The sequence below is a fragment of the Sinohyriopsis cumingii genome, unplaced genomic scaffold (assembly GCF_028554795.1).
Source record: "Sinohyriopsis cumingii isolate HCF-2022 unplaced genomic scaffold, ASM2855479v2 utg000622l, whole genome shotgun sequence".
Lineage (NCBI taxonomy): Eukaryota > Metazoa > Mollusca > Bivalvia > Unionida > Unionidae > Sinohyriopsis > Sinohyriopsis cumingii.
The window spans coordinates 1,258,639-1,285,816 of NW_028315918.1; the positions used below are offsets into that span (position 1 = coordinate 1,258,639).

The 27,178-nt window shown below is 35.2% G+C and overlaps 1 protein-coding gene across 2 annotated transcripts; it reads left to right on the forward strand.

The window, feature by feature from the left end:
- The first annotated feature begins 1,455 nt into the window (after window positions 1-1,455).
- LOC149773649 (uncharacterized) lies at window positions 1,456-27,178 on the forward strand. 2 transcript variants are annotated; one of them, XM_089946114.1, is made up of 9 exons: window positions 1,456-1,586; window positions 6,955-7,178; window positions 7,837-8,039; window positions 10,201-10,290; window positions 11,910-11,965; window positions 12,223-12,349; window positions 16,684-16,808; window positions 19,257-20,609; window positions 21,112-27,178. In XM_089946114.1, exons 2-9 carry the CDS (start codon window positions 7,032-7,034, stop codon window positions 21,435-21,437), a joined length of 2,427 nt encoding a protein of 808 aa, XP_089802240.1. In that variant the 5' UTR covers window positions 1,456-1,586; window positions 6,955-7,031; the 3' UTR covers window positions 21,438-27,178. The 2 variants fall into 2 exon arrangements, with proteins under 2 accessions (XP_089802240.1, XP_089802239.1); XM_089946113.1 differs by having other exon boundaries at window positions 1,465-1,586; window positions 6,916-7,178.

Sequence of the window (27,178 nt, forward strand, 5' to 3'; positions counted from 1 at the left end):
TCATGACTTTCCGAGTGGTACGGTTTGTCAATGAAAGGTTATGGAATCTTTCATGACTTTTCTGGATACGGTTTGTCGTTGAAAGGCCATCTAATCCATCATGACTTTCCAATATTAAGTTTGTCATTGAAAGTTGTCTATTATAATATCTGTAATTTCAGCAATGTCTGTTGTACAAGACTTTGCGATTAAATCCCTGTTACGGCCATCTATATCTATATCGAATAGTTTGAACTCTTTACATAATTAAATCCGTCACGTGACATAGGAGAACACCGCCTCTTTGCCAGTTACCCACGTATCACCACGTCTCAGCCAAGTATGCACGTATCACCACGTCTCAGCAAAGTATGCACGTGTCACCACGTCTCAGGCAGCTACCCATATATCTGAATTTGCTTGAGGATAAAACGATGAAGGAATCCATCTTAAACGTCACTGTTTGTTTCAAAACGTAAGACGAAATTGTCAGATACTTTGAAGAAACAGTGGAAACTTCACTTCATGCAATGCCACTTTTATTTAAAGTCAAGCCAATATTTTATTGAAGGGAACAGCAAAGTTTGCCTGTGCGTACTTTAACTATGGGCTTCAAGGTCCTAAATCAAATGACTACTTTTTAAGAGGTGTTTGTTTAAGACAGGGGTTGCCTCCCATGCAGTATGACTAGATCGCTACATACGAGTTGTGTATTATGGACTGTGATGTGATTTTTATTTTTAACGTAGCTTTAACAATTTTTCTGTCATATCGCTACGATGTCTGCAGTGTGGCAGTTTATAGTGATGTCTAGCACTGGGGCATCATGCCGCAGACATGTAGCATGATGTCCCACCCAGTTTACATTATCCTGACACCAGGCCGACCAGTCCTAACACTAACCTCTTAATACTGAACGCCAAGCGAGGCAGCTGTTAGTACCATTTTTTAAGTCTCTGGTATGACTAGGCCGGGGATCGAACCCACAACCTCCCGCATCCGAGGCGGACGCTCTAACCACTAGGCCACCGGAGCGGTTGTATTATGGACTAAATTTGTCTATATCCCTTTAGTATCAAAGCATAACAAAGCATAATTAAATAATTATTGCCAAATTTCCAATTGAGTAACACAACTATCCATACACCGATAAAAGCTGGATTCAAAAATGTAATCTGTACCAATAATTAGATCGTAATCAGCCATATTGGCCCGCGTGTATTGATATCATAAAACTGTATTTCTTGTCTCTGTAGGGTAGAACACATTGTCAGAATTTCTGTCCTCAGTAGTGTGTAAATAGAATTAACAATGGCAGGTGCTTTGTCAATCATTTTAAGGATCATCGGAGGGAATGATAGATAATACCGCCTGTATGATTCTACTGTTTTAGCACGACGTTGGTTCTTTACTATGGATAGATTACTTTACAATGTAAATACACATATTTATCACTATACATTATTGTGCTAACTAGCCATGGATGCGGTAAATACATTAGGAAGTGCACATGCATTGATTTTATTTGTTCAGTATTTAACTTAATGAAGATTCAGACGCTGACATCTCGCCGCACCTTCACAATTGAATACACAATGTCACTTTAGGTAAGTAGCACTTTAAACACACGCTTTCATTATACACTTTGCATTGATGTACCCACGTCTTCCAATTTAATTTAAGGCAGCTGTCTTGAACATTTAGTTTATGTAAAGAAAGAAAAAAATCAGCATTAATGACATATGGAGGACTCGGTCCGCAGTTTCTGCGAGCTTCAAACGAAATTAATTGATTGTCAATAAAAGCTTTCCATTACACAACAAAATAATTATTGTTATTAGGAGTGAAATAATCTAGTTCTTTTTCAATGCTATTTTGAAGATGTATATATTGATCGGCCACGAACTATATGCTTTAGTATGCCCGCCATTTAACACTTTACAATTATTGACTGGTTCCTGAACTATATACTTTCTTATACATGCCATTTAACAATTTACAAGTATTGACTGGACCCTGAACTATATACTTTCTTATACACGCCATTTAACACTTTACAAGTATTGATGGGCCCTGGGCTATATACTTTCTCATGTAAACCATTGAAAACTTTACAATTATTGATTGGGCTGTAATCTATAAACTTTCTTATGTTCACCATTTAACACCATCAGAGTGCATATTACCTTGTTAACACTATCAATGTAATATCCTATATTACCATAGCATTATGGACTGAGATGCTATCATATAATAGTGTCTACGTATTTTGGGCGTCAATCTATAACTGATACCGGGTTTTAGGAAGGCTACTAGTGTATAAAAAGCATTCATACAACCAGAGATATCGGTGTGTCACACACATCGAAATTCTGCTATTAGCCTTCACTTTTCATGTTTCTTTTGTCCGATGACGGTCTATATTGGTAGACAAAATATATTTCCCGAAATTACTTAATGACACAGGATGAGAAACATACAACACACAAAACACGAGTGAACATATTGCCTGCCCGTATTTACCTCTGTTGGCAAGTAAGTAAGTAAGTAAGTAAGTAAGTAAGTTGTTGTTGTTGTTGTTGTTCTAGGGTTTAACGCCATTTTTCAACACAAGATAGGCTATACATGGCGGCCAGTATGGAGGAAGAAACCTGGAAAACCCAGGAAAGAACCACCGACCCTCGAGAAGCTACTGGCAGGCTTTCTCACGTACCCACGCTAGCCGAGCCTTGGACTCGAACCCACGCAGACAGAGGTGAAGTAAGTAAGTAAATAAATGTGTATGTATGTATGTATGTATGTAGGTAGGTAGGTAGGTAGGTAGGTAGGTAGATAGGTAAGGTAGGTAGGTAGGTAGGTAAGGTAGGTAGGTAGATAAATATGGGTGTATGCAGGTACATATGTATGCATGCTATTTTATATATGTATGTATGTATGCTAGATAAATGTGAAAAGGAGAAGGGACATTCGGCATAGTGTAAGATTTTGCTACAACTTTTTTTTGACTATGAAATATTCTCGCTCTCAAAGTTAGTTAAAGTCATTGAATATATCTTATATAAGAAGTCTTAAACTGTTATTACATATGAAAATGCTCTTGTTAATTTATTTTAAAAACATTGGGATATAACCCCATTGTATCGTAACAATCAAAACCTCTGAATAAACGTGCCGAAAACATTTAAATGTTTTGGCGCAAACTGCCGTTTACTACTCGGACTAATGACCATACTATATATATATATCATAATTAGTGAAATATAAGCGTTGCAGGACTCCCTTCGTGTCGCGTTTCTCGATAACGCGTATGTCTATTTCCCTTTGAAGGAAGGACTCGCTACATGTTATATTTTTCGTTAATGCATATGTATATTTCCCTTTGCAGAACTCACTTGATGCTCGATAATACGCAATATGTGTGCATATTTCCCTTTGCAGGATTCCCAACATGTCGTATTTACCAATAATACGTATGTAAATTTCCCTTTTTGTTAGAGATTTTTGATTTTGAGTGTGTATAAAATTCTTAAGTAAAATTTTCTGAATGAAAAATGTTTTGCCAAAAGATGCTTGATTTTTGTATCAAGTCATTGTGACTACCGATGCATGCTTTTTGTATCAAGTCTTTGTGACAACCTATGCATGATTTTTTTATCAAGCCATTTTGACTACCGAACATAATTTTTTTATTAAGTCAATAAGAACACCGATATTTTTGTATTAAGTTAGTTTGACAATTTTTTTTTATTCTTTTCTGTATTAAGTCATTGTTAACACCGATGCATGCTTTTTTATTAAGTCATGCGACCACCGTCGATACATGAATTTTTTATTGTAATAAGTCATCGTAATCAGCGATGCATTCTTCTGTTGTAAGAAATAATTGTGACCGGCGATTCCTTTCTTAATTTTTGTAATTAAGTTTTGAAAATATTCCCACCATTTACCCAAAGAAAAATACAGTGATAGAATAAACTTTACTTTTCATCATGTACCGCTCCGGTGGCCTAGTGGTTAGAGCTTCCGCCTCGGAAGCAGAAGGTCGTGGGTTCGAGTCATACAAAAAACACATAAAATGGTACTAAGGTCTCACTGGACAGTTTATCTGGTGAATTTTCATCCGACGATGACCAATTACAGAAAAATGAGAATAATTTTACACTGAAGATGCAAATAAAAACAAACTAATGATTTTTGTAGAAAGCATACATGTGAGATTTTGACTGCAGTAATCAGGTTAATTCCTGATGCAACTGGTGGTTTTTATACTGAACCAACACTGCCACCAACCCCTAAATTTTACATTCATTTTTGACAAGAAATAGCTATTTTGAATATTTTTCTGTGACAAGGCAGCTAAAAGAATCAGTATGTGCCTTATGCATGAATAAAGTTCACTAGTACTATAACAAATTAGCATACTTTTCATCACCCCTCAACCATCTAGACTTTTAGATATTTACCTCTGTAGCAGACACACATAAATACGTAAGCCAAGTCGAGAGCTCATTTGCAGCCCAAGTTACGCATTTGATCTCCAATGTAAATCTAACTGTGACAGGCAGTCACCAACAAGCCAACCTATTTCCAAGCCTAACTCAAAGTAAATCTGAACCACATTATAGATTTAGCTTATGTGTGAATTTATAAATGCTAGGCTTGTGATAATTAGGTTCATGCCTTCTACCTTAAAAATTAGGGGGGTGTCAAAATACGAAACTATCCAGTGAGACCTAACAGCTGCCTCGCTTGGCGCTCAGCATTAAGAAGTTGGTGTTAGGACTGGTCGGCCTGGTGTCAGAATAATGTGACTGGGTGGGACATCATGCTACATGTCTCCAGCATGATGTCCCATTGCTTGACATCACTAACATACTGCAGACATCGTAGTGATATGACTGAAAAATTGTTAAAGCTGCGTTAAAAATCCAAATCCCTCTCTCTCTCTCACACACACACACACACACACTTTTCAATAACAGAGGACAATACAGTATTACAACTTTATCAATTTAAAATTTGCACACAAATTACAGATATTTTCTCTGTCAGTCTTTTGATTCAATTATTTTAAAATATTAGTTTCATTTACAGGGAGAAATTTTACGCTGGAATTCTTCTAGAACTTACAATATAACTGTAGTTAGGATTATATTTGATGTTATGTTGAGTAGTGATAACAAACATGACTCGAAGTTTATTTTTAAATCGAACCTCCCTCCCACTTTTTGCAATCTTGTCGTGTTGTGTTTAAGCTTGTGAAAGGATCTATTGATGATATACAAGACAACTGTTTACTTTGCGTGCTGATTTATCATAACATCTGTATTTAGTTATTTGTTCTCTGGAAATTAATAAACGAATAAACCGAAGTAATCAAACAGTGCGGTACCTTCGCAAGGCTTCAAGGTGCTTGTTCATATGTATACAAATTGTTGGAAGGGAATCAAATATATAGTAATTGATTCCGTCCTTCGCTATTACTTAATTACGTCCATTGATATCACAGCAATGTGGCTCATTACTGTACATTTTATAAATAGCTAAATTATATCCGCTGGAGGCTTGTTAGACGCCTCACCTTTCGTCTGGATCTACCAACATATATGGCTGTCGATCCGTTCCTTTGTTTGGCAAACATAGAGTCTTTAGATTACATAATAATAATAATAATAATAATAATAATAATAATAATAATAATAATAATAATAATATTAAATGACGACTTAATGGAGTGCTTAGTCTTTTTAAAAAAATCTAAGCTTTTTACAACATCACGTTAGCGCGAAGACCAGTCTGCATACAGACAACATACAACATGAAAATGTCACAAAAAACACAATAAAAAACCTAAATGATTTATTACACAAAATAGCAACATGAAACATTCAAATGGGTTTACACAAAATATACTAATTGCACACCATGAGTGTGCAATGTAGTTTCAATCTAAAAACAATGAACATTGGATGAATCTCAAATTTATTCTTGCTGGTGGAAAAGATGTGTCTTGAGAGCACATTTGAATGTGATCATAGTCTCTTTGCGTCTGAGATTAAATATTCTTGAATGCGATCATAGTCTCTTTGTGACTGAGATCAAAGGCTCTTGAATGCGATCATAGTATCTGTGTCTGAGATCAAACACTCTTGAATGCGATCATGGTCTCTTTGTGTCTGAGATCAAACACTCTTGAATGCGATCATGGTCTCTTTGTGTCTGAGATCAAATATTCTTGAATGCGATCATAGTCTCTTTGTGTCTGAGATCAAAGACTCTTGAATGCAATCATGGTCTCTTTGTGTCTGAGATCAAAGACTCTTGAATGCAATCATGGTCTCTTTGTGTCTGAGATCAAGAGGCAGCTCATTCCAAGTTAATAGGCCCTGATATGCAAATGAAGCTTGTATTTAAACCAGTATAAGTACAATAGTGGTTTTAAATGATAGATAGATAAATAGATAGATAGATAGATAGATGACATTGGATATGGTATGATACGATACACTTTTATACAATGTAATTAAATAGTATATGATTAGATATGCTAGATTATAGGGTATGATGAAATATGATATAATATATAGTATGATGAGTATGTTATAATATACGGTATGATGAAATGTGATACGATATACGATATGGTATGATGAAATATGATATAACATATGGTATGATGAGATGTGATATGATATTCTATATGGTATGATGAAATATGATAAATATATAGTATGATGAAATATGATATACTATATGGCATGATTATGTGACGATTTAAATGAACTATATTCAACATGCTTTCTAATTTCCTACATAAATAGTGATGTGTATAATTGACAATATTTTCCAGAGGATAGATTTGTATTTTCAAACAAACATATACATGAATTTCAGTTACAATTATTAACCAGTTAAACCTTTCATTTCTATGGACAGATATTGACTACTTCAGTTTGTGATCTAAAATTCATGTAGGTCATTCCAGTTATCCTGAAAAATATTATAGCAAATATGACATCAGCTCGTAGCCATCCAATTATCTTCCACAAATAATGGATGCATTTGGACCACAAAATAAGGAAAACTATGAAACCCTGGAAAAGAAAAAGAAAGTGGGAAATTATCTCCTTGGCCACGTGATCGGAGAGGGAGCATTTTCGAAAGTGCGACAGGGACTGCACATTATTGCCAGAGAGAAGGTATGCAACAAATACCGTGAATCAATCACGCAGCTATGTATGCAGCATACTCGATTTTAACTTTAAAAAATACCTGACCATACATATGGTTAAAGTAAATTACACACACACACACACACACATTTCAAAAACTCATTTTTGATAGATATACCTAACTGTAGATGTAAAAATAAAATGAGTATTGACAAATGAACTATCCCGTTGTTGAATGTGAGATCGTACATCTTTTGTTGAAGTTATAGCGGATTGTTGTTATAATGAAATTTTCAAACTTATCTTTAGACAAACTTCTTTTTTGTAACTACACAGATTTTGAATATAACATACGATTCGCTAAACGTATTTATGGAATATTGAAATGCGCCATAATGTATACAGTCAGTATTGAAACATTTAGTAACCTTAAGTGAATTCAATTGATCTGAACTCTGGTAAGTATAAGTGGCTTGCTCACAGTATTCAGATTATATGTGATACACTTGTACCTTTATTAAAAACTGTTGTCAAAATTTAGCATGGATAAAGAAAAACCAAACTGAGAAAAAATCAAATAAGTTTTATTTTTTTAACTTAGTCACAGAGAACGTTACAAAATATCTAAATTGTGGGTTTTACTTTAATTTTCGAAACGCTTTGTTGCTATATGGTTTATATTCAGGTTGCAGTCAAAATTGTCCCAAAGAAGGCGTTGCTTATGCGGGACTACTTGAAGAAGAACATCCGTCGGGAGGTCATAATGCTTCAGAGACTTGATCATCAGAATATCATTCGCCTGTACGAGATAATGGAGACGAGCAACAGCTACTATCTCGTCATGGAGCTGGCTGGGGGCGGAGAGTTCATCAAATACCTGGCTGGAAAGTGGGTTTCATTTCATGCCAGTCATAGCTCATACTCTTAGATGTTACTGTTGAAAATCAGGAACTAGAGTAAAAGAACCAGTCTAAGTCGGGTGTCTCTTATGCACTATATTCGTCATATCATGATGTCCGCTTACGCAAAATCTTTGGCCATATCTTCCATCATTGAAAGTAAAGAATTCAGGATTTGTTTCTTCCTACGTATTTGTCCCAAATCTTCAGATTCTGCACTAAAATCACCTTAGAGAAATTACTGCAGAAAGTTCATCATAAATATAGTATTATAAAGTTATACAAGAGTACGGTTTTCTCCAGGTTTCAATTTAGTACTAAATCTAGTGTTGTGGCAGTGATATTATAGTACAAAATTCATATATAACGGCATTGTCATTAGAGTTGTTGCAATAGCATTATGATACAAATTTATCACTGAATTTTCTTCAGGGTTGTTGCAATGGCATTATGGTAAAAGTTTCTCTATCACAGCATTTTCTGCAGTGTTGGGACAAAGGTATTTTAGTACAAATTGTTCCTATCACAGCATTTTCTAACTCGTCCTGATTCCAAAATTTCTTCTCCGAAGTACGCAAACATCACGAAACGTGGTCTGAGTAATTACATTAAGCGGTGATGTATTTAAAAAAAATTAAAACTGTGCACAGTTATTGCTTCCTCCTTGTGTGGCAATTCACGCTTTTGTCTTGGGGGGAAATTCACCTGCTAAGTACGATATAAAATTTCTATATCGGGATACGTGCATTTTATATGTCAAAGGAATCTTTGTATTTAGAGCTCGCTGTAAATGCATCCTCTATATTTAAATGCTCGTCAAAGGGCACATAATATTCTCAGACTTGGGTAATAAATCATATGGACTGGTATTAGTTAGCCCTACTCTGGCTGCTAATCAACATGAACTCGTAGTAGCTAGTCCAACTCAGGCTGTATATGTTGTGGGCTCGTATTATCTAGCCCTCATCAGATAATATATCATATGGGCACATATCAGTCAGCCCTTCTAGGGCTGCACATACTATGGACTCGTATTAGTTAGCACATCTCTAGCTTTATATCACGTGAACCAATATAAGCTAGCCTTAATCAGGCAATACATCATGTTGACACGTGTTAGTTAGCCCTACTTTGGCTGTTTCTCACGCGAACTCGTAGTAGCTAGCCCAACTCAGGCTGTTTATGATGCGAGCTCGTATTAGCTAGCCCTAATCAGGTAATACATCATATGGGTTCATATCAGTTAGCCCTTCTCAGGCTGCACATCATATGGACTCGTATTAGTTAGCCAACCTCTAGCTGAATATCACGTGAACTCATATTAGCTAGCGCTATTCAGGCAACATCATGTGGACTGGTATTAGTTAGCCCTACTTTGGCTGTTTCTCACGCGAACTCGTAGTAGCTGGCCCAACTCAGGCTGTATATGATGTGAGCTCGTATTAGTTAGCCCTAATCAGGTAATACATCCTGTGGACTCAAATTAGTTAGCCCTACTCAGGATGTACATCATATGGACTCGTATTATCTAGCACTAATCTGACTGTACATCATGTCTTCATTTTTGCTGTATTAGATAACCCAAGGCCCAAAATATATGAAGCATGGTTTTCTGTGAATGTACTTGCCCCTACGCCCTACAACTACCGTCTCATAACGGGGATAAGTTAAAAGTAATTGTATTAGCAAAAATAACGGCTATTTGTTATTTAAAATTGAGAAAGACTAACGTGGAAATTGAAATAAAACCACAAAATATTAATAATTCTGGTAAATACACTAAACTATATTTAAAATGTATTAATTTTCATTGACTGTAATTATTAACAGCCACTAATGAATTCCCTCTTTCCTCATCTGGAGTCCAAGTTTTCCGATAGGATCCCTATTTTATGGTAGCTGAGGGTCACATGCTTACATCAAGTACATGTATTTAAGGTGTTCTTTATTATTGTAATTTATTTGTTATTTTATTTTGTAAAGTAACAAAATATTTAACATTTATCTCAACGTATTACGAACTTGTTATACGCTTTGAAATTCCGCTTAAATCGAACTTCGGAACAGTTACTCCCTTCACTCATCTTTTGTAATGCTAAATTGCAATTTTGGATTTACGACCGATTATAATTTCATCTGTCATAACAAAGGAAATTCTTGGAAGAATGGGAATGCCGAAAGTTCATGAGAGAAATAGCGTCAGCCTTGGATCACATGCACATCTCCAATATTGTACACAGGTAAATGCTTTTTCTATTAATTTGAAATGGATAATTACAATGTTGTATTTTGAATCATCATTTGCAACCATTCAGTCATTTTTAAGGCGAAAAAAGCAACAATAATTAACCTAATTATTTGGAAGCATGTAAACTCGAGCTACGCTCTAAATGTGTATGATTGATTAACCCCTGTAAAATAATACCACGTGGTGCCCTGTAAATATATTGCAATGCAATGCCCTATCGCTGTATCACAACGGAATGCCCTATAACCGTACATCCATAGTACAATATAATGCCCTATAACCGTATTACATTTAATGCACTATAGCGGTATTACAATGGAATCCTTACACAATGTCCTCTTACGAGTCTATGCTCTTAAAATAAGTTAAAAAAAGAGTGAAGAAAACAAGCTTTGTAACATTTAACAAATAATTTATTTCCGTGGAATACAAAGTGAAAAATGAGAGAAAAAAGAACTTACGATATTGCAAATTAAATCCAAAATTAATCCAAGAATTAAAGATACAAGTCCTAGTGATAAAAGATCCCGAATAAAACTCAAGAGATTTAAAATTGAAGGCATTGACGTGTCTGTTGTGGCCTGCGAAGTGCTGATGTGTCAACAGTCTCTTGTTGAATCAGAGAAATATTATTCCAGGTTTGAATTCAGTATAAATTCTAATGAATGTCATTATCCAAGAATTTTGTTAGAGCACTTTTGTATTTCTAGAGAAAATAATCACTCGAATTCAATTCAGCCGAAACTGGTCACACCATAATACATCTTAAAGTGATAGATGTTAAAGCACGACTGCTAAAATCCTCACAGTCACAACATAATATAGTTGTCTGCTTGACCTCAGGTCACAATTAGCATTGTCTAAAAACAACCATTACCTAATGGAAAATAACCTTTTAGAATGATCTTAATCAGCCTTATTTATATACAACTAAATAGCCTATACAATTCACATAGGAATTTCCAAAAAACCCTCACCCTGACCAACCTATTTACTCTTTGTTTACCTGAATAATAATCCTGATAACAAGCTCATACACATTGAGAATAATGAAGCTATTAAATGAAATTGAACAAATATTTAAAAAGTCAGTCAGGTCAAGCAGAAATGAACTCAATTTTGGACAAGGTCAAGTCCAGCAAAAAATGTTATATTACAATAACATGGAATGAAATAAAACAATTTAAAACTAACAGACAAACAATTAAATTAAATATACGTAATAGTACTCTCAGAGAGATGTATACTCAGAGACATTTAATTAATTAATGACTAACACAAAGTATACTCAGAGAGATTCCATAAATGACCGAAAAGGCCGAAGAATATTTAATGTCAATGCTTGATTCCCCTTATTGGTTCTAGGGATAATTTAGCCAATAATATGTGCCGCGAGAACCAACCAAACAACTTCACTTTCGACATATAATTTAGTTTCGTTCCTCGATTTAATCAGTTACAAGACGAAGCTGTTTACATTTTTATTTCTGTCGTATTATTGAGTAAATAATACAGGTTAAATAATAGTTTATAATCGTCCGATAAAATCTGGGTTTATTGGCATTTATTTAATTATGCTCCATTTACTAAATAACTTTCTTTCGTAATTAGAGACCTGAAGCTGGAGAACCTCCTTCTTGATGACGACATGAACATAAAATTAGTAGGTAAGTATAAAACACAGACTCACAATGAACTTAAGAATAGTTGATTCAAATAATTAAATAATTAAAAGAGAGATTCAGTCAAAGAAAATCTAGGTCTTATGAATGTTTTTAATAACACAGCTCACACTGCAAGATTATACAGTTTGTCCATTCAAAACGTATTTGTTTGATAACATTGTCACGTTTACTTGTAATTTAACACTGCATGTTCCAGATTTTGTCATGTCTATATTTTAATTTAACATTGTATCTTCGAGATTTTGGTCTGAGTAACGTATTCTATGGAGACTGTAGTCTGCAGACCCAATGTGGCTCCCCGGCTTATGCTGCCCCAGAAATCTTTTGTAACCGGAAGTATGGCCCAGCCGTTGACGTGTGGAGCTTGTAAGTAGCATTTGGAATGATGTCACACTCAATTTTATTATATAAATCCATTGTTTTCTTCTCAGTAGTGAATTTTCCATTGTGTCCAAACAGTAAGAAATTATATCTTATTCCAAAGCACCTTCACAGATGAACTCACGGTAAAGTTCTTGGCATAGGTTATGCAGCATGATTTGAGAGGCTGGTCTATAAACAAAGCACCGTACATTCATTGAGTCACAGACTTCACTACTGGATCATTATCAAAGTGTCATTACTCACTGTGTATTGTTGCCGAAACACAGACAGACAACTATACAATAATATCTTAATTCTAAAAACTAAACAATTGTCTTTAAATCAACACCACGAATGTCTAAATTTATCTCATGCATCACCACCAAAAGGAGAGAGAGAGTACTGAACTGGAAGTAATACTTGTGATCTGATTCCATTTGTATTAGCTAACATATTACTTATATATATATATATATATATATATATATATATATATATATATATATATATATATATATATATATATATATATATATATATATATATATATATATATATATATATATATATATATATATATGTTTGTGTGTGTGTGTGTGTGTGTGTGTGGATTGGTTAACTTTGATATATTACCATTATCTCTATAAAAAAAATCTTTTGTTCGTTTTGGGTTTTTTAAGCGGAGGTTTCCATTTATTGAAAAAAATTCCCTTTTTATAATTCATATTTTGCCCTAAAAATACATCTAAATTAATTTGTCTCAGTTTTCAGTTGACCCTTTTTCTCCCACATAACTTGCTCAACATATGACATGGAATATAAGTCATCGTTCCCTTATGATAATCACTGTATAATTCAACATAATCTCTGTGCATAAAAATTTTTTCCTCGTAGTTTTCTGCGATAAATTTCTCATTTTTAAAATGTTAGAAATGCGTCAGTGACAAAGTTGTCCATAAACACTACAGCAAACGTTATAAAAACGTCCATTCTAAATAGAACGTAAACTCACATTGCTTATCAGCAAGCAAAATATTAACACTCTCTATTCATAAACTCAGCAACAGAAAGAAGCAAAACCATCAAGTTTTGTAAAACTTGCCAACATTTTAATTATCAATGTTATAGAATGAAAATTTAGAGAAACTTACAGTATCATGAACCAAATACAAAACATTTCAGATTTTTTTAATCAAAGTCCAAACGAATGAAAATAAAGATCAGATCCAACAATATAGTAGTCAGCTAACAGCCCTGACATGTCAAAATGACGTCGTCCAGAACTCCTTTGAATAATTCACAATAGATCCAAAATAATATTGTAGCCCAATGAGCATTATCCATTTCCAGTGAACAATCCAAACGAATGTTTTTCTTCTCAAATATTATCTAAATACAATAAAAAATACGTCTTCAGACTTTACGTTACTACAAGAACACAAGAAGAAAAAAAAGAAATCAGCCCAGTCCGAGCTACTTATATACAGGCGAAAAAAACTAAAACTCGCATATTATAACTGCTACTGCTACATGACAAAACGCAAATTTCCGGCAACGTAAAAGAACTCGTATGATTTAACCCATCCAATAGGAACTAATTTCTTTTTTCTAAGATACCACCTGACCGACATGTCTAATGGGAAAACCCGAAACTCGTAAACATAGTTACTAATAATTATATTATTAGTAACTGTCAGCACGTATTCAAGCACACATCTTTCACAGTTTTACGTTGTAAACATATTACTATAGACCACATGCATGCACACCAAACCAAATCATAGATAATCACTATAATTTACAATCACGAAAAAGATTTTTTAAAAACTTATAGATACAATCATGTACAAGGAGTTACCAAAAATATGGATATAGATAAGAAAATGCGCATTTTGTCTGTAAATCACGCCAAACACATTTGCGACACGCCCAAGATACGCCCAACACCTTTGCGATACGTCGAACACACGCTCAACACCTTTGCGACACGCCTGAGATACGCCCAACACCTTTTCGACACGTCGAACACACGTCTAAAACCTCTGCGACACGTCGAACACACGCCCAACAACTTTGTAACACGCTCAAGCTACGCTCAACACCCTTGCGACGTGGCATTCTTCCTTTATTTCGAACTGCATTACTATATATATCATTCATGTGACATACATAATATAAAGGCGATGCTCTTCCTATCTTACATGGTTTTAAAACATGAATATCTCATATTTTTCGTATTTAAATATCTCATGTTTTCCTACTTGAATATATATGATTTTCATACTTGAACATATCATGGTTTACTTACTGGTATATCTCATGCTTTTCTTGCTTGAATATCTCAGGTTATCCCTACTTAAAAATGTCAGGATTTTCCTACTTGAATATCTCTTTCTGTTTTCTGTTAGCTGAAGAATTATTATGACGAAGGTCTTTTTAGAAAAATAAAGATTTATTTCATAAATATTTTTAAAGAAACCAAGATACAAAAAGATACAACAAAAAGACTTCCTATCATAGCAATTTTCACAAAAAAGAAAATCACCCGACTTTTTGTTAGTACATTACTGTTACTAAATTCAGCTGTGTGTCGCAGAATGAAAAGCGTTATTATGATAATATCAAATACAATTAAAAATAAATGGGTTCCATAGATGGCTCCATTTATTATGTTGATCGCAAATACGATTAAAAATAAAAGATGGCTACATTGGATTAAAAACGACCATACAATTATGCCATGCATACGTATATGAAAGAGAATTATAAGCAGTTCGTGTAATTTTATTCCAAGCTGTGTAGATATAGGGCGTGCTTACCGACTTAGTTTTTGCCGGCAAAATTTTTGAATTATACTAAAATTGTGTCCTATGATCAACGTAAGATTAACTTGTCAGTAGTTACCCAGAATACACTTTGTTACGGGCTTTATATCGGCATGCGAATGAAACAGTATCTACCTGAGTCACATGAGTCATAATGCCGCAAGAGCTGAGTACCACGAACATTTTGTGTCGCCATATTTCTGAACATGCCGTTTTATGTAACACAGTATACCCAGTTATTTTAAGGAACAGTAATTCAATGTTTTGGGGCAAGGGCTGGCCTTTTTTTTAAAAAATATACAATATCTGGAAAAGTGTCTTAATCTGGTTTATTGAGAAATAACAGCATATAATGAAATAAAATTAATTATCTTGAGATTTCAAAAAAGATAAACTAACTAAGGTCAAAACATAATTGCAGACCACCCCATCGAAACTTGATTGGTCAGCATCTTATCGTAGATGAATGTGCATTGTCTATGTTAATTGTTGTATATGTTGTCATCTAAACTGGGATGATTAAGTTGACGCCATAGCTGACACCCTGTAAAAGACATTTTGCTGACATTAGAGTTTGTTGATAAAAAATAGGAAGTGTTGACACTGAAGCCAACAATTTACAACATTACTGATATATTAAGCAAGGAACTTTGACTACGATGCTAACATCCAGCCTAGATATTTATCAGAGATGGTCGGAAAACATAAGTCACACTTAATGAACAAATACAAAATATTTAGTGGGCTTAAGGAATTTCGTAAAATTCAAACAAAAAACATTTTAGGAGTATTCGTAGTCTCAAAAAGGAGTACAGTTTTTAAGACATTAACATTCGCAATTTTGTAACTAACAAATTACATTTTTTCAAAATGGTTTCCAAAAACTTTGGATTGTGCTAGAAGATCTTTGCATTCTCATTTGGGCAATAAGTTGGCATACGTGACATGTGTCCTAAATGTGATTAAAGGATTGTACGTATAATTACATTGTAACATTCAACATTAATTTTGTGACAGAATGCAAATCCTTCGCAAGAAATTAAAATTAAATTTGAATTACTTGTCATGTAAAATGAAACGACGATGGTAATATCACTCAATTTGTAAAATATTACTCGGAAATTTCAAAAAAGTTATTAAGATGGAAAAGTACCGTGATACGTATCACAGGAGAAAAATACCACAGTAAACGGTTATACCGGTAGTACCGCGCACCTGTAATAAAATCATTTGGATAGAGATTAGTATTTTGAGTTGATGGCTTAGAGTCCCTTGCGGTCCATTACATTGTACTCTACGTGTAAGTCTCTTGTATAATCTCCTGGCGAGCATTTTATCAGGGTAATCTGCGCTGAACCGGCCTACTATCCAAAGGGAATTTGGGGATTCGTGCATTTTCGTTTGCTTCAACGCATGTAAACCAGAATGAAATCCGATCCCATGTGCACTAGTTAGCTTCAAGGGACATTAACGTTCATGCGCTGGTAATTTGAGACGGTCTATTTCTTTCAGGGGTGTGTGTATGTTTGCCATGCTAACGGGTGAGCTGCCCTTTGTGCCAACACCATCCAGCAATTTTACTCAGCTTCATTCTATCATTTTGAAAGGCTGCACAATGCCAGAAGGGATATCTGATGGTAATACACTTCGCAACACATACACAGGTTGTCAATAATCCCACAACAAAAAACTCGACTATACTATACTACACGTACATCTTGCCAGTAGTTGGTGTTTTACAGAAAATTTACCCCGGTTTTCCTCACTGTTTATACGTGTTATTTTCTATTTAAAAAATCTCTATATGTTAGGTATTGTTAAAAGAACGTTTAATTCCTTATTTCCTTATTTTTGGTGTACGACTGATGGGTGTTATATGGGTTACAGATGTATACAGCATGGTTTGACTTTAGATGTGCATTTGTCTAAAGGCTGCAGCTCTTCTTGGTGATATTGACTTCCTGGAATTAAATGATAAATGGTGAAAAAAAGAGTCGATAACATTTTTGGACCTGAGATATTTGGTAATTAATTCATTACACTTTCAGAAAGTGGAAACTGTAAATAAGACTATACTTTATTACACATACACACTTTGTCAATAGGCCTACAACAGTAAACCAGGCTATACTTTATCACACATACACATTTTGTTAATAAGCCAACAAAAGTAAACCAGACTATATTTTATTACGCATACACATTTTGTCAATACGCCTACAACAGTAAACCAGACTGTACTTTATTACGCATACTTTATTACGCATACGCATTTTGTCAATACGCTTACAACAGTAAACCAGACTATACTTTATTACGCATACACATTTTGTCAATACGCCTACAACAGTAAACCAGACTATACTTTATTACGCATACGCATTTTGTCAATACGCCCACAACAGTAAACGAGACTATACTTTACTACACATATACATTTTGTTAATCAGCCTACAACAGTAAACTAGACCGCTCCGGTGACCTAGTGGTTAGAGCGTCTGCCTCAGATGCGGGAGGTCGTGGGTTCGATCCCCGGCCGAGTCATACAAACGACTTATAAAAATGGTATTATCAGATACCTCGCTTGGCGTTGAGCATTAAGATATTAGTGTTTGGACTGGTCGGCCTGGCGTCAGGATAATTTTTCTGGGTGGGATTTCATGCTACATTTCTGCGGCACTAAAAACTGCCAAATTGCAGACATCGTAGCGAAAATTTTTTAAAGCTACGTTAAAATCCAAATCACACACACACATAAAAGAGTAAATCAAACTATACTTTACCCTGCATAACGTTCATGAGCTGGTAATTTGAGACACATTTCGTTAAAAAGTCGACAACAGTAAACCAGACTATACTTTACTACATATACACATTGTGTCAATAAACCTACAACAATAAACTAACTATACATTATTATATACATATAGTGTAGTAATGTTCTCTGTGTAAATGAAATTATAGAACGCACCGTTCTGTATTAAACGGAACAACGCTCTATTGTGTTGTACTGTACTTTATGGTATCTTGGTCCATCACACAATAAGTTATACACATACTTTCAGTAATTTTACCAGGAAAACTCAAATTTAAGAACCAAACATCACATGCAAACAGCTTGGTTTTGGAAGTAAAACCTTAATTGTCATGGTAAAGCATTAGAATAGTTCCATAGATAAAAGGTACTTGATCGAATTCTGTATTCAGAAGAAGGTTCTGGGCAAATCCCTTTTCATTTTAGTCACTATCCGGTTTTGGAATTTAGCGACAAGAATTCGAAATTTTGTCAAGTCCTATAAAAAATTCGGTGTAACTTTGATTGAAATGTACAAAGCCATATTGATTGTGAAGTAGAGAAGGTTGCTTCTATGCATTTAGGGAATTCATGGAAATTTATCCAGACCTATTTGGAATACAGTGTACTCTTTATATTTTATCCAGGCCTATTCTGAATACATTTTATTCTTTATAATACTGCTGTTTCTTGAATACGCCTTAGATATTATGTTTGAGTTCAGCATCCGATATAGAAAAGAAATCGAAAACATACAACTAAAGACAACGAGAAGGGTCGCCAGTATGTCTGTATATTCTAGTTAGGAATATTTATATTATTAAACCGTGTTAAATTCTATTTCTGCTTGACAACAATAAAATAATACCTGATGAGAGTTTTTAAACGTTTAATTCGTATATCAACGTACGAATCCGTGGATCTATGTTTAAAGGACATGAAAGAAAAGCCCGTTTGTAGATCCCAACATTCATTAAAACTTTTGTATCGATGAAAGCTTTGATCTTAAAGAGAATGGAGAAATCAGCTAACCAAGACATTTCAGTTTGCTGGGAAGATGATGAGATCACGTTTGCAAAGCCAATGTTGGGGGGCTGGGGAATGACTAGTTCAGTTCATTTCAGTAATTTAAAAGTAGGATTATTTTTTTATTTGCAAAGTCATACAGGTAAATAAGTAAGTAAATAAATAAATAAATACATAAAACTCAGTGACAGAATTTTAACAGATATAAAAAGTTCCAATTTCTTGTTTATCACACGTATCAAAGTGGTAATATGTACCATTTCAGAATGTGCCGATTTGCTTCGTAGAATGTTGATGCCAGACGACAGGCAACGGATCAAGGTTGACGATATATTAGTTCATCCCTGGATGCGACATGGTTATGAAGAGCCAATTATCACTCGTCAGCCTCCGACTGGGAAACTGTTCCCGCCAATTCCAAAAGGCTGCATCCTGAATTACATGACAAAGGTGTTCCATTTCATGGAAAATGACGTCTTTTATTCAGTGATAGAAAGAAAGGTAAACGCAGTGGCGGCAGCGTATCACTTGCTACAAAAGCGATTTGATAAGGGACTACATATGATAGGTTTCTCTCTCGATATGTATGGGACGTCTCTAGCTCCAAATCACAGGGGAGATGCTGACGCAACGGCATCAGCGGGATCAAAAAGGACTGAAGTATCCCTTTCTAATTCTAGTGGGCATATGAACATCAACGATTTAAACATGGGTCAAATAGCAGGGCTGAAGTACAGAAATTATTTAGATTTGATAAAAGATTCAAAAGAAAGGAAGCAGTCTAGTGCGAAGAAGAATAGTCAGAGGGATGTTAACATAGCAAGACAACGAACAAGGACAACCCTTAATAAGCAAAAAAAGCCGGGCCCAAATCAGACGACGGCAGACAAACCAGAGTTTATTCTCACCTATGATGATAACGATGGTTTCAAAGACAATACTAGTAAGTACGAATGGGACCCGGCAGTCCTTGTTTCCAGGGATGAAAAACCCAAAGCAGAAGACAGACGTTATATGAATAAGAAGGGCGACAGCACAAACGCGGGAGATAGTACGGCTGTAGATGACAATAATGACCATTTCATTGCTGACACAGGTGAAAAACACGGGTCTTCAGGCAGCGTTTCAAAGGAGACACAAAACTATAAGGTTGCTGTCAAAATGACGCACAACCCAGATATCGCACCAAAAATCAGCAAACACAATATCAACCACCAAGTTTCGCAATATCCGGCTCAGTTTCAGCCCCAGCCACAGCCTAATATTTCCAAGTTTTCAGCATCACATCACCAGCCAATCCCGTCTATACCCATAAAATCGCAGAATTCTCCTAGATCGCCATTAAAACCCAAAACCAGTAAGTTATTTCGGTCTGAGAATTATACTTTTGACCCTTTAACGAAGCAGAGAACATTAGCCGTTGACGATCAGTACAATGCGGACGTTTGGCAGACCTTCCATAAGCAGAAGGCTCGCCTTGCAAGAGGTGCGACCTTCTCGCTGGCTAGAAGTAAAACCCTGACCTATTCCAGTCCCATTTCTTGTCCGAAGGAACTAACGCCAAGAGAAGCCAAAGCGTTTTATGAAGAAATAGAACAGGCGCATGTTGTAGGCACAGGTAACATGTCTTACATATGCGTGTGTGTACAAAGAACGAGCTCGATATATTTAAACCATATTTTTCTGTAAGATGGAGACTTCATACCTCAAATGGTATTGGAAGTTTCAAGGTAAACGTTTTTATTATCTATAATTTCTCTGGTAAAGAGGGTTTGACGGCGTCCGGTAATAACTAACAATTATAAAGTCTCATCATCCTATACCTTATAAAATTGTGATCTGTCATCGTAACACAGAATTCCTTATAACACGTTGATTCTTTTTGGTGGCTCCTAATATACGTATAACAAATTCGACGCATCACCTCTTCCATTTCTTTGATTCGGATTCAAATTTGGCATCTTTAGTAATAAATTAAGCAAATAGTTGCAGCGGTGTTGAAAGCCGTACGCTTTTTTTTACAAGTATGTTTTTCCAGATTGCCTCAGTCTCATCAGCCAAATTTTTAAAATAAAGTTTACACATGTCATCGTCCTTGATAAAATTGTCATTTCTTTCAGGACGTCGTCTGACAGAGAGAGTCAAGATGTCACCTCGCGATGATGAATTCGCTTCATGGCGCAGGACTCTTCGAACAGCTAGTGGAACCCGGCCGTTTCTAGAGCTGGTTTCCGCCGGAACCTCCCGGCCACAAACTCAGTACGGTTCTCTCCGTGAAGTGGATGTCCAGACAATTATCCGAGTACCTGGCGTTAGCGGTTCGCAGGATAGGTTCACACCATCTCCACCACCGCCACCGCCTCCATCTCCACCACCTAGACAAACGATGGTTGATGGTGTTATGCCGATAATCAAAGTGGAAATAACAGCTTCAGCAAGAATTTGAGTATTACAGTGTTCAACAAAACTCTTGTCAAGATGAATGTACTTAATTTTGAACGAACCATTCAAATCTTTGCTTTGTATGAAGCGTTTGGGTTTAAGGCATACTTTCTTCTCAAATATACACATATTTATTTACTTAATAATTCTTCAGAGTTGATCAGTATTTATTTTAAATAAAATTTGTTATGATTTTGTACCATTAATGCCAACTTAGAACAGATAGACCGCAACCTAAGCAAAAATACATTATAGCAATCCATACGACGATGTACGATAGACAAAATCGCACCATTACTACATTATTATCAAGGAAAATGCTTGAGACTTTCTAGTTCTACTCCCAGTTTTACATTGCCCCCACTCGACGTATTTTCGTGATGGATTTAATTCTTGATTTTCTGCGAAACAATAGGTCATGACGTCACACATAACGGGACTTTCGAGAATGCGAACCTAACTTATGTGCTGCGTGGTTTCTTGAAAGAATCACCTGGGTGTCCTGTCGTGTGATAATGATAAAAGTGTGCTAACCATGACAATTTTATTAAACTCGTTTCGTAGATTTCTTATAAATGATTCATGTATTAATTTAATCTCCTTGTCCCCAACGGATACCTTACAGTTACAATTACAACGTCGAAAATGGAGTGATTCAAAGCTACTGTCTGAAAGGTGTGCCAGATTGTGAATTAGAAGTGCTTGTAGGAGACTGAAATGGCTTATTAACAATAAACTGCTGAATAGAAGACTTACTGACAAAAGAAACTGTGTGAGTCAAGGAATAATCGTCAGCTTAAAAGCATCATTTTTTAAAGTTTCGACCTTTTGCTTATCACAATAGGTTTTAACGTCATCATTAGCGCAGTTCTTCAGTTCTTCGATTAATATGAGTGTTCTGAGGTTATCATAATTTTGACCAGCCTTGTTAACTGAGCACCATTTATCAAATAGTTATTCTTTTTCTCTTGCAAATTCGTCATTGGTCTGTCCTACCGATCCGGTGGCCTAGTGGTTAGAGCGTCCGCCTCGGATGCGGGAGGTTGTGGGTTCGATCCCTGGCCTAGTCATATCAAAGACTTACAAAAGTGGTACTAACAGCTGCCTCGCTTGGCGCTCAGCATTAAGAGGTTAGTGTTTGGACTAGTCGGCCTGATGTCAGGATAATGTGACTGGGTGGGACATCGTGCTACATGTCTGTGGCATGATGCCCCAGTGCTATACATTACTATAAACTACCACACTGCAGACATCGTAGCGATATGACTGAAAAATTGTTAAAACTAAATGTTAAATCACACACACACACACACACACACACACACACACACATTCATTGGTCCGTCCAGTTTCTCGCTAACAGTTCCTAAGCTTTAGTCGATATGTCTCAGCTCATAACCCATTAAGATACGTTCCTTAGCCACATGATAATCTGCACTTTGTTGTACTGACTGTAGTTTAGACTTAACGAGCTTTGTATACTTTGTAATAATGGAGTCCAATGTTCCCTTTCAAATTTAAAATTTTCTGCAATTTTTCAAAATAAGGAAAATATTAATCTACTTCTGTTTCTTTAAAAGGAGGTACGAACCTATCATTTCTAGTAACATTAAAAAAATAAACTTGTGTGTAGGGGGCAGTGTTTTCCACCTTGATAGTTCTAATTCTTGTAATCTAAATTGAAATACCCTTTCATCATTTTTTCTTTCTCTCCGCGTCTTTTTCCTTCTCTTTGTCTCCTTCTCTTTATATTTGTATTTGTCTATCATCTCTTCCTTCTTTTCATTCTGTAGCGGCATTTTTCTTCCTCTTTCCTCTGTCTACAAATGCATTGTCTCTCTCTGTTTTCTTTCTCCAATTTGATCTCGATTTCTCTCTCTCTCTCTCCCTCGTTCTGCAAATGCATTTATCCTTCTTTCTGCAACCGAAGCTTTCTTAACTCTATTTCCCTCTTTGACTTTATTTTGATTCTATTTCTTTTATGTCAAAACCCGATACATGCTTACTAATCAAACCTAAAGCACTTTTATCCCAAACGATTCTTTTTGCCAAATATTGGACCAAAATATTTTTCTTGCCTCGTTAAAGAAGCCTTTGCCTCAGAGAGATCATATTGTCTGACAAGCTGGAGCTATTCATTGCTTTTAAGGACTCTAACCGTTCCTGGTTTGGGATTCAAAATAAAGTTCTCCACTTCAGAGGACAATGTGAAAGCTTGTTGGTTTCACTATATATGTCTCACATATCTGAAATAATACATGTTACTTAGAAACTTCCAAACAAAGTGAAATTAAATTTCAAGAACAAAGTTTTCTGAAATATTTTAGAGAATTTCGAATCCCGTGGACGATCCCACATTTTCTATTACGACTCAATAGTCTTAAACTAAGAAACAGAAAAGAGGGAAAACCAATACGTTTTGTACAATTTAACAAATAATTTATTTCCTTTGAATACAAAAGCGAAACTTTAAAAAGGACTTACAGTATTGTGCATTAAATCCCAAACAGTCACACACGTTTTATCACAAGTTCAAATGAATAAAGTTTCAACTGAATTCCAGCAGTGTTCCAAAAAAGTTCCAATAATGAATGTGTCAATGTACCTGTAGTCTTAAACGTGCTACTGTGTCAGTGGCCTATAGTGCGAAGATGTGCTAACATTTTTGTTATGTATCACAATAATATAATCCAAATATGTCCCTGTGTGCAATCACTATAATTTCAAATTAATGTTCCAGTCCCAGAATATTATTGACGAGCACTTAGTATTTCCAGTTAATAATTATTTGAATAAATAATTCCACCCAAATGAAATATTGAACACAACAATAAGTCTGATTCTACTACAGATTTTGGGACCGCTCCCGTGGCCTTAGTGGTTAGAGAGTCTGTCGGTCTCGTCTCAGGATAATGTGACTGGGTACGGACATAATGCTATATGTCTGCGACATGATCCCTCAGTGCTAGACATCACTATGAACAGCCACACTGCAGACGTCGTAGCGATATGACTGAAAAATTGTGAAAGTTACGTTAAAAACCCAAATCACACACGCGCGCGCGCACACACACACACACACACACACACACAAAAGATTTTAATGCAAGTATGAGTAATTTCTCAAATAAACAACATTCTATTAAAAACTAAAACACAAAAAAGAACCACGATGACGGTTAAAAGTAAATCTCTAGAGCAATAGGTTATTAACAAAATAAGGTTTATTACTACAATTATAAAAAGGATCATAAGAAATATCAGGTATAACAGGTTCTTCCGTGGGGAAATTCCAATACGTTAGACTCAGATTAAAGTAAACATGTTTACCTCGATTTTATGTACGCACAGAATGGGAAGAAGTCATTTTAAGTTCCTATAGAATCTTATATACGGGCAGAATGGAGACTTAAAGATATTTTCAATTCCTATAGAAACAAGAGTGTAGGAGCAGCAATTATTTCTAATAGTGATACTGAATTTAAGACATATCGGTTTGAATGGGTTATTTAAGGCAATTATATTGATAGTAGATCTTACAATTCAGGGGAAACAAATCTAGTATACGTGTATGACCATTGTACAAATATACATTGTTTTTAAAAACAAGATCCGTTATTTCCCGTATAGATTTTGATTTAATATTCGACTTTGGGACTGATTTACAAAATTACATTCACACTAATAATCCTAATGCAAGAAACAAATTTTGTATATAATTAATACAACAAATATCAAAGATGAATGAAAAGTTGCATCGATCTAACCAGTCTGCCTTTATTATATAACTAGAGCTTAGATATAATGTGAGGGGAAGAAAAACAATAACTCATGCGTAATAGAAAAAGAAAATGTTAAGCTTTTAATAATAATTTTGAAGACGTTAAAATTATATTTATAGCTGAAATAAACAAGAGATTGTCAAACAATAAATATACTCTATATAAATAATCAGCTTTTCAGAAATATTATAATTAATTATACAGGAAAATACTATAAAATATCTTAATGTGAAAGAGTAAATTAGTAAAACAATCAATTAGAATATAAATTCGAAATATTAAAACAAGAAGTTATCAAAATAGTATTAGCATAAGAATTGTTAAAATAGCTGAAAGATGAATTAGAGAATTCAAGAACAAAAAGGGTGGTGATGCTACGGTCAAAGACAGTATATTCTAACTTTTCTGAAAAAACTTTTTTATTTTTTCAGTCTTGAATATAGAAACTATGTAAAGGATGTAATTTGATGACAGCAACTAATTTATGTATACAGCAAAAATGTGAATATAGAGGACATTTAAGTCGATGTTGAATTGAAAGATAATAATGTGGAAACATGATGATGCAAATGCATAATATCGTGAAGGGAAAATGATATTTGAAAACTTGATGAATGCAATACAAAATATGCAAAACAGAGAAGTCTTAGACTATATGGTTTTACGGTTAAATTCTTTAATTTTGTTGGATGGTATCTAATGATTTATACTAAGCTGAATACATTAGGCAATCTTGATAGGCAGGCCCTCAGTTACTCAACCTTACTCCATGCCCTCAGCTTCAACCTTAAGCCATGCCCTCAGTTTCAACTTTAAGTCATGCCCTCAGTTACTTAGTCCTAAGCCCTGCCTTCAGTTTCTCACGCTTACTACAAGCAACCCCAGTTACTCAACCCTACTCCATGACATCAGTTACTCAGCCCTACTCTATACCCCCAATTACTCAACCCTACTCAGTGACCTCATTTACTCAACCCTAAACCATTCCCTCAGTTACTCAGTTTTGATCCATGACTCAGTTATTCAACTCTACTCCATGCCCTCAGTTACTCAACCCTATTCCATGCCATTAGTTACTCAACCATACTCCATGCCCTCAGTTATCAAATCTACTCCATGCCTCAGCTATTCAACCCTAATCCATGCCATAGTTACTTAACCCAAATCCACTTCCTCATTTACTCAACCATGCTCCATGACCTCAGTTACTCAACCCTAATCCATGTCCCTAGCTGCTCAATTCTAACCCATGCCCTCAATTAGTCAACCCTAACCCATGCCCTCAATTACTCAAAAACCAGCAATTATTACTTGTAGTCATGACAAGACAACCCTAAATTTATTCAGAAACAGGGAATTATTACTTGTAGTCATGACAAGATGGCCCTAATTTATTCAAAAACAGGGAATTATTACTTGTAGTCATGACAAGATGGCCCTAATTTATTCAAAAACAGGGAATTATTACTTGTAGTCATGACAAGATGGCCCTAATTTATTCAAAAACAAGGAATTAATACTTGCAGTCATGACAGGATGGCCCTAATTTATTCAAAAACAGGGAATTATTACTTGTAGTCATGACAAGATGGCCCTAATTTATTCAAAAACAGGGAATTATTACTAGTAGTCATGACAAGATGGCCCTAATTTATTCAAAAACAGGGAATTATTACTTGCAGTCATGACAGGATGGCCCTCACCTACTCAAAACGGGAAATTATTGCTTGTTGACCCAATCCTGATAAATGAAAAACAGAGACTTTCTGGAAACATGGAGGCCTATATCTTTATTGAACGTTGTTTACGAGAGCATCTTCATACATAGGTAATAGAATGTAAACAACTATGCATATATACATTCCTTAATGAAGACCACAATGGTTTTAGATGAAGTAGCGTTATATGTGAAAATAAAGTAAATGCTTATGACCTTCTCTTCGAAATAAAAATGTTAAATATA

Excerpts from the sequence above, each read along its gene's own strand:
- LOC149773649 (XM_089946114.1), top strand. The coding sequence starts at position 7,032 with ATGGATGCATTTGGACCACAAAATAAGGAAAACTATGAAACCCTGGAA. Across the intron at positions 7,179-7,836 it reads ACATTATTGCCAGAGAGAAG|GTTGCAGTCAAAATTGTCCC; the intron begins GTATGCAACAAA and ends GTTTATATTCAG. Across the intron at positions 20,610-21,111 it reads GGCGCATGTTGTAGGCACAG|GACGTCGTCTGACAGAGAGA; the intron begins GTAACATGTCTT and ends CATTTCTTTCAG.